This window comes from Podarcis vaucheri (assembly GCF_965113315.1).
Source record: "Podarcis vaucheri genome assembly, chromosome: 1".
Taxonomy (NCBI): Eukaryota; Metazoa; Chordata; class Lepidosauria; order Squamata; family Lacertidae; genus Podarcis; species Podarcis vaucheri.
The window spans coordinates 48,536,988-48,546,376 of record NC_138759.1 but is presented as its reverse complement, the minus strand read 5'-3'; the positions used below and the strand labels follow the sequence as shown (position 1 = coordinate 48,546,376).

General features: G+C 43.0%; 1 protein-coding gene across 1 annotated transcript; it reads right to left on the bottom strand.

Annotated features, from left to right (window-relative positions):
* Positions 1–546: 546 nt before the first annotated feature.
* On the bottom strand, positions 547–7,527 carry LOC309535964 (disintegrin and metalloproteinase domain-containing protein 20-like; the record flags this gene model as incomplete). The annotated part of the gene is made up of 2 exons (XM_082229503.1): positions 6,067–7,527; positions 547–2,383 (listed from the first exon to the last, which is right to left on the bottom strand). Exons 1-2 carry the CDS (start codon positions 6,132–6,134, stop codon positions 547–549), a joined length of 1,905 nt encoding a protein of 634 aa, XP_082085629.1. The 5' UTR covers positions 6,135–7,527.
* Positions 7,528–9,389: the final 1,862 nt, after the last annotated feature.

Genomic DNA, 9,389 nt, shown 5'->3' with positions numbered 1-9,389 from the left:
GCAAAAACTCCCTCCTCTTTTGCTAGACCTTTGTTTTTAGTTATCTGTGGTCTCCAATGGTTGGAATGTTTTAATCCCGCCTTTTAAAAATGGGATTTTATTTTACATTTATCTTTGGTTTTTATTTTATTTTCTGCTGGTTTCAATGTACAGTATGTGTTTGTTTTTATATTATAAATCACTTTGGATTACCTTCTTTAAAGTATGAAGAATAAATTAGATAAACAAATCAACATTTTCTCATGTTAACATTTTGTTTCCACGGTTTTCTGCATTCTTCAGTTGCTTTGATATGAAGACATGGAATCACTAAGATTATGTAACGTTGTGATGCTCAGCTGTTAAAGTGTTTTGTTGCCTTTTTATCTCTGCATAATACTGTCCATTATTTCCTGCACATCTATTTGACACATTCAGTGTATTGTTCAATTCTCTGATTCAGTTGGGACAGGATTTTCTTCCTCTTTTACACCTTCTTCATATGTTTTTTTCTGGTTTTTATACAAACCACACTCTCAGACGCTTCCTGAAATAAATACCAAGCCCCTAAACACCAAAAATAGTAGGAACAAGAAATACAATTGCTGCTATAATTCCTGTCATGTTGACACTATGTTTTGAAGTGTTCCTTGGTGGAGGAGGTCCACTGTCAATGCTGCCACCATTACCTTGGTTTAGACAGTCTGGAGGGGCCCAGCCATAATCACAATGACAATGTTTGTAAGTGTTGCATATTCCTCGATTATGACACTTTGTGACATTGCAATCATATTTCAAGAGGGACACATTCTTGCACTCCCCATTAATACACATCATTTCTGTGCCACAAGGAGTCCCATCTCTCACTGCCCCAATATCAGGTATCTCCATTCCAGCGTGGTAATCTGTACTCCAGCATTTCCTATTGCCTAGGGGTGTGTTAATTATGGTGCTGTGTTCCTCCAAAGAAGGTAGTTTATAAACATTTTCACACTGGATTCGGCCACACAAGATGTTCTGAGTATCACATTTCTTATAAGTGTCATGTCTAAGCCCACAGTTGCCAAAGCGATCACCTCGAGCATTCATTTCACTGAAGCAATCCTTTGATGCACCGGTTGCTTTGTTGCCAAAGATCATTCTGCACTGCCTAGTGTGAGTTGTGCAATTCCCATGATAGCAATATGCCCCATCACTACACGGGGCACCATCTTGTACATAAACATCTTCAGGACACCATTCTGAAGTCCCGTTGCAGTACTCGGGGAGATCACAGCTGCTGACCTGTTCTCTGCAAACCTTATGAACTGGAAGATACTGGCACTCAACACAGCACTCTCCAAAAGCACAAGTGGCATCTGGACTCAACATGCAATTAGACTGGCAACATGGATCCAACTTGCATTGCTCTGTTGAGCCACAATCACATTCCTCTTTCTCTTCCACTACTTTGTTTCCACAGTATGCAAATTTATACATCAGATCAGGGTCTAGTGGAACTAACAAACACCGTCTGTTCCTTACTGAGAAGTAATCCTTGTAACTGCAATTGCTAAACTTATCTGTGTTTACTCCATATGCAGCCATAACGCAAGCATGTCGATCACAAGTGCAGTGTTTTTCATCATGTTTCATTCCAAGATTATGTCCTACTGCATGGGCAAATATAACACTAAAAGCAAACAAACTGGGAGTCGTATATGACTCAACACCACTTGCCCAGTGGGCAAGACAAATTGATCTTAAGTACGCTAATCCAAGTGTAGGTCCAAAACTTTTATATACAAATAAGTGAGCAGCATCAAGATGTATATGTTTACTTAGTGACTTTTTTACAAACGTGACAAAATTGAGCAGTGTTTTTTCTATTGTGTCTTCGATTTTCATGAGGTTCTTTTCTGACCAAATCTCCAGGCCAGCTATAGACAACTCAACAGCAAGTGGCTCATATATTGAGTTTGCAGCATGGATAATATCTAGAACTTGCAAAGCAATACGACTTTCATTTCTGTCAAACCTGACATATCGTTCATGTTCTATCACAATGGCAACCTCCAAGTATCTGGTATGTGTCCACCAGGCTCCTCTCGCATCAATTTGAACTGTTACATTATTTGTGCTTTGGATCATGGCCTCTTGGCGTCTTTGCTCTTCCTCTGTTAGCCCGCACCTCATTCGTTCAGCACCCACCATTTCCTCCAATCTATACAACACATGTTGAGAAGTAGCAGATGCCTGAACAGGTTCGATTTCATAGGTGCGGTTTTCTAAGTGCAACAGACCCCTGAGTCCCCCTGAGCAAGTGCTGAGGGTGACTCGAGAGGCAGGCTGGCCTTTTACCAAGCCGCGGTAGAAGCAGTCATCTCTGATGAAAGGATAGTCCATCTGAAGGTCCCCCTCCCTGCTGTAAGTGAAGACAGGGAAATGTTTAGGCACAAAGCTCTTCTTTTTCCTGAGCTTCACGATGTGGCCCTTCCCCTCAATTTGCAGAAAGTAAGAGATAGTGTGGGGGTTTTGTCCATATCGGGGGGTTAATTTCCTTGGGACAATCATCTCATAGGAGGCATACCTATAGCCCTGTGGAGGGTTCTGACCTGCAGTCTCACTCAACACATTCCATGAGATCAGCACCAGCAGCCAGGGAAGACTGCTTGTCATCTTCCCTGACAGGTGAAAGAATGCACTAAGGCACCCCATGGGATGGCCTGTTGTGAGCCCAAAGCAAAATGGGAAGGAGACTCCTATAGAGAGAGGAGGATTCTGATGATAGCAACCGTCTGTAGATTTACCTTTGGAATGTGGGCGGGCCTTGGTGGTTAGGGACAGAATAGAATGCAGAGACTGGGCGAGCGGGAAGCGGGTCAGAGTGCCTGACAGGGGACTTAACAGGAAGAACAGAAAGGAGTGCTGATAGGCTGAGGACCATAGTGTCATGGGAACGGAGTGCAGGGCAATGGAAGAATACCTAGTCGCATAGCTGTCAACTTTTCCCTTTTCTTGTGAGGAATCCTATTTGGAATAAGGGAATTTCCCTTAGAAAAAGGGAGACGTTGACAGCTATGCGCTAGTAGGAGTTCCTATGGCCTTGTCATGAACAAATTTGGTATAGATATAGTATTTCTTGTGCCACTGAAGGGCTGGAAGCAGGATATGTGAACAGCAAGTTGCCTGCTCTACAGAGATTTGGCCAGAAATATGCAGCAATAGCAGGTAAGACAAAGGGGGAGTTTTTTTATCATTATTACTTTATTAAATTTGTATAATGCCCTAAATCCATAGATGTCATAAATTTGCAGTAAGATATTAGATGCAGGTTGGAGTAAAGGTAAGGGCAAAGGTACCCCTGCCCGTACGGGCCAGTCGTGTCCGACTCTAGGGTTGTGCGCCCATCTCACTTAAGAGGCCGGGGGCCAGCGCTGTCCAGAGACATTTCTGGGTCACGTGGCCAGCGTGACGAAGCTGTTCTGGCGAGCCAGCACCAGCGCAGCACACGGAAACACCGTTTACCTTCCCGCTAGAAAGCGGTACCTATTTATATACTTGCACTTAAGGGTGCTTTCGAACTGCGAGGTGGGCAGGAGCTGGGACCGAAAGACAGGAGCTCACCCCACCGCGGGGATTCGAACTGCCGACCATGCGATCGGCAAGTCCTAGGCACTGAGGTTTTACCCACAGCGCCACCCGCAGGTTGGAGTAGTTTGTATCAAATGCTATAAATTTTATATGAAGGTGTTTTTAAAACAAATTATAGGAAGTCTTTACTTGTCCATCTGGTCCACAGAGTCACACTGTAGCTGTTGCATATGTGCTCCTTTTGATGAAAAGGCTCACATTCAAAATTCTCCAATGTGTCTACTCATTTTGAGGTGGCTCACTCCTTGCCCCACCAACACACATGCAGGGCATAGAGGGCAGCTGCCCCTCATCCCAAGGGCATCTTGGCGGTGACTCTTGGCTGTGAGTCCTGGAAAACCTGCTCTCTGCCTTGCAGCCTTTTCCCACCTGACCTAGGAGGGAGGGGCCCTGACTGACTTCAGCTACAAAAGCTGAGACTGCTGAACACACCCTTGAGCTGGGGTGTTGTTTGCCGGATTTTGTTGGGAGGGGTGGTGGTTGCTGCTGTTGCTGGTTTTTTGTATCTTTATTATAGATCTTGTGATTTATGTGGAAATTGTTCAGTTTGGTTGTATATTTTTTATGTTCTCTTTACTGCTTATGACTACATTAGTTATGTTGTAGTTATGAGTCCAGCTACAAACGCTGAGGCTGCTGAAGAGGCCAGAGACCATCTTGGCTGTCTCTTAGTGCAGACCCAGGTCATCGAGCCTGAGCTTCCTCATGAACTACCACTGGCAGTATTGTTTGAATACCAATGCAAGTAGATAAATAGGTACCGCCTTACTGAAATCAAGATAGACTATATCCACAGCATTCCCCTCATTCACCAAGTTTGTAATTCCATCAAAAAAAAGAAATCAGATTGGTCTGGCATGACTTATTTTTGAAGCTTTTAAGGCACTTTTAACACCAGAAATCTGACATGGCTTTTAAAAATTCCATTGCATTTAAAACATGATAATGGATTTCCAGAATATTTTTTTCTTTTATTTTCATGACAAATCAATTTTATTTGTGACAAATAGATTTGTTTTGATTTACTGAGTGTTACGGGTCACACTCTAAATATATATTAAGCAGAATACATTTTTATAAAGAAATTAAAATACTCTCTTATCATAAAATCATAGAATTGTAGAGTTTGAAGGGATCATGAAGGTCTTCTACTGCAGCCCCCTGCAATCCAAGAATCTTTTGCCCAACATGGGCTCAAATCCACAACCCTGAGATTAAGAGTCTCTGTCCTACTGACTTAATCTAGTTCTTTTTAAATGTAATTTTGATTTTAAAAAAGATGACGGCAACTGCAAGTGTTTATTTTTTTATTTAATAAAATTTATATACCACTTGATTGTTGGGGGGGGACTTCAAATCAGTTTTGAAAAGTAATATGTAATTGAACTTGTCACAAAGAGTTACAACATTATACAGCACACACATACAAACTGATTTAAATACATCTTTGGGATAATATGAATTTGTAGTAAATCAGCAGTGTGTCTTGGTAGAACAAATTGTTTTATAGGCTTTAACAGACTAACTTTTTCTAATATGTTTTCTGGCAGAAAAACATGTTATCTCTGAAATGAGGGTGTGTGTTTTTTTATAGAGGTACGTCCTGGTTTTCTACACTTGCCTTTTATTTGTAAGGAACCTCTGTAGAAACAAAGAAAGGTGGTTTTCTCCATTTACAGTGGAGAGATGGATAGCTGAGGACCAGGCTCAAAACAGTGCCAGCATGGACTCTGAGCAAGTGCAGACCTCAGACTATAAGCAAAAAGCCAGATGCCACTGTGTAAGATGAGCTGTCTCGGTGACTAGCAGCCTCATTCCCTGGGCTTTACTTTCCTATTGTTTCAAATAAGTGTGCCTACTTCACCTATGAAATTTTGGAGAGTAAAAGAGCAGCTCAGCCCCACATTCCAATTTCTAGTCTGGAAAGAGGAAGGTCTAACAAGGGCATAATACTGCTTCCACCTTCCCCTTTTTCCTCTGCAGGCTGCTTCACCTTCAACTGTACTGAAAAGGGAAGAGCTGGGATGTTGTGGAATAGAGCATTGAAGCTCCTTCCTCCCTCAGCTGCAGTATCTGTGGCCAATATTTGCAACTCCATTTGTGTGTGTGTGTGTGTGTGTGTGTGTGTGAGAGAGAGAGAGAGAGAGAGAGAGAGAGAGAGAGAGAGAGAGAGAGGAGATCCAGTCACCTCTATGTGCAACACTGAAATTGGTCCCTATGTAAGAAGATCAGTCCGCTATTAGCAGAACTTTGGAACTTAAGGATTAAAACATCCCTTTTGTCCATAGCAACGTTCAGTAATCTCCCTTTAGGGTTTATTCAGAAGAAATTATTCATAACATTAGGACTTCTCAACCATTTTACACCTATTTTAATAAAAAATGTTAGCATTTGTACTAGCAGTGTTTTTAATCACTGCTTTTTGCCTTTTAAAACAAAGAAATAAACGCTTACTTGTATATTTTGAGCGACTGGTTGTGAGCCAGAGCCAGGCTCTCTTGGATGAAACCAATTTTCTGCATCCATTTTAATCAAGGTTTAGGTCTGTTTGGCCATGGAAACTGCTTTTGTTATGCTGTATGATGACCTCAGTCAGGAGAGGGATGGGAGAATGTGTTAATTCCCTGTTAATCCTATTGATCTCTCAGCGGCCTTCAATACCATTCACCATGGTATCCTTCTGGAGCAGTTGTCCCAGTGTGAGGGTGGGCAGCACTGCTTTGCGGTGGTTCTCGTCCTACTTGGATAGTCATTTCCACAGGATGATGCTTGGAGAGTGCTTTTCAGCTTCACAAAGTCTTCAATGCAGGGCTCCTTAGGGATCAAGCATGGCCCCCATGCTGTTAAACATGTTAATCTACAGGATGTTAATCTACAGGAAACTGCTGGGTGGAGTCATCCAGAGTCTTGCAGTACGTTGACAGCAATATGTTGATGGCACATCTGGATTTCTTAACATCTACAAGTGTAGCAGTGGATGTGCATGACTGATGTCTTGACTCAGTAATAGACTGGATGGGAGCCAATAAACTGAAGCTCAGTTCAGATTAAACTGAATGGTTCTCTAGACTGGATAGATGGGAAATGGCCTGCTCTTGATGAGATTACACTCCCTCTGAAGGAGTAGTTACATAGCTTGGGGATACTTCTGGAAACTTCGCTTTGCTGTCACTTGAGGCTCAAGTGGCCTTGGTAACATGAAGTGCCTTCCATCTGCTTTGGCTGGTGGCCAGCCATACTCTGATGACCTCTGGGTTAGATTACTCAATGTGTTATACATGGGGCTGTCTTTGAAGGCAATTCAGAAGTTGGTACAGAATTCAGTAGCCATTTGTGAGTCTAATTGTCTTAGAGTCAGTCATCATTACTCTGTAAGAACCTTTCTGATAACCTAGAAAGATACCATGCAATCCACGCTTGCCTAACTTGGAGCTTTGTGGTGTGTGAACCCACATGTCAGAACCAAAAATTCTCATGTATTTGATGTAAGGCTTCTTGCCAAACATCTTCTCATAGGGGGTACAACCAATCTCTGAAGATAACTTGCGATTGTAACTGTAAACAAAACAGGCCAAAGATTCTGCCCAATAACTCTCTGGAAGATTGGCATCATGCAGCAAGGTTTTCAACCCTTGAAGCAATGTTTGATTTGCTCTCTCACAAAGTCCATTCTGCCATGGCGAACGAGGACTAGACAAATCATGCTGAATTCCTTTCTCAGTCAGAAAAGCTTTAAACTGCTGAGAAGTGAACTACCCCCCGTAATCAGTGAACAGAGTCTTTATCTCCTTACCATGCACATTTTCCAACCAAGCACAGAATTCCTTGAACCTCTGATATGCCTGATTTCTGCTTGAGATTGTACACATAAATATACCTGGAAAATGCATCAATGAGAACCATGAAGTAACTGTTGTCACCTAAAGAGGGTGATAGTGGACCAAACAACTCAGCATGCACTACCTGGTATGGTTCTGTAGCTTGCCTACTAGACACCTTACCTTTCACAGTCATTTTCACCTTGTTTGCTGCGCATGCCTTACACTTCATGTGGTACCTGCAGGGTTTAATAGTCATACCTTCAACCAAGGCAGGCACTTTGGATACTGCCTCAAAATGTAAATGACCAAATTTCCTGTGAAAATCATGAATACATCCTGCATGCAAAACCTTGTTATAACCTGCAATGCAACAAGTTTCATCCTGCACAACATCATCAAAATACAACACAAACAAACGATCAACATATTCAGCATACAATACATAATTGTTTTTCTTTGTGATTGTGCACTTATTGTTCTTGAAAGAAACGTCAATGTTCCGTTCATTCAGCTGCGCAACACTGAGTAGATTGTGTGCAGCATCTGGAACGTAGAGAACATCGTGTATCGACAAGTCCAAACTGTGAAGAACAACAGTTCTGTAGCCTTGACTGGAGATCGTGTGGTCATCCGTCTGGTGAATCGCACCTTCCTGCGGTATAAAAGACACAAACAGTTGCTTGTTGTTGCATATGTGTCTCGTGGCTCCTGAATCAATTACCGGACCTTTGCCTTTGCCTTTTCCACGTGTTGAGCTTTCGCTGCGCTGCTCTGTCTTGGCCCTGGGATATTTGCATTCCCTCTTCATATGGCCTAGACGTCCACACAAGTAGCATTTCACTGCCTTCAAAGCTTTGGCGCCATCTGGTGGTTCCACTGCATTCAGGGATGACGTCTGTGAAGACTCCCCCTTACCAATGCAGCTAGCACCTCACCTGTCCGCTTCATTCTGAATCACAGCAGTAACATGCTCTACCGTGATCTGAGCAGTTGGCAGAACAGCAATCTGAGTGGCAACAGACTCCCAACTTAACCCCAAAGAATGTAGTACCATGAAGGAATACACAGCCTATGGAAAGGTGAGTCCTGTCTGTTGCAGCTCATGTCTCATATTCTGCATCTCCATCAGATGAGCATGCACATCTGCACCTTCAGCAAGTGCCATATCATGCAGCTTGGCATAGCAGAACAAAGAAGCACCAACCTCTGTTCTTAAATGAGAATCTCTCAAAGTTCCCAAATCTCTCTGGCTGAGGTCTTATCACGCAACAGACAAAGCTCTTCTGGGGATACTAGCAATGTAAGATTTCCCCTTGCTTTGGAATCCTTGGCTGCCCATTCATCTGTCATCGGAGCTGGGGTGTGTGTCTGTAATAACATTGAACAGACCCTCTTTTCGCAGAAGTGCCTCTGTGTATAACCCATTCTGCATAATTCTTTTTATCGAGCTTTAGAATCCCAAAAGCATCCCGAAGGGCCGCCATGACTCTGGCATTAGCCTTCTGCATTATTAATCAAGCTGCGTCTGTGTTTACAGCAGCTCCAAAAGCACTTTCAAAAGCACTTTCGATTTCAAGCCTCTGCCGAGCCTCTGAGCCTCTGCCACGGCAAACAGCTTAAAAAGTTCAAAGTCCAGCCTTAAAGCCATTAATTAGGAACTGGCAGGCTTCCCGGGGCAAGAACACATACCTCTCATCAATCTTCTTGACGTGCAGAGCAGATAACTCCGTTCCATCTCTCTATTCCTCTGCTGGCTTTCCGATCCTCTGGAGTCCATAACCAGAAATGTGAGACTTTGATCAGCCCCGACCCATCTGGAGCTGATACAGGCTCGCCTTACCTTGAGCCCAAGCAGAGTGTAGTCACGCAACGAAAGGATAAGCAGGTAAATTTGCTACATGCTAAAGTTCATTTACAAGCTATGCTGAGAGCATACAAACATCCATCCTGCCTCTG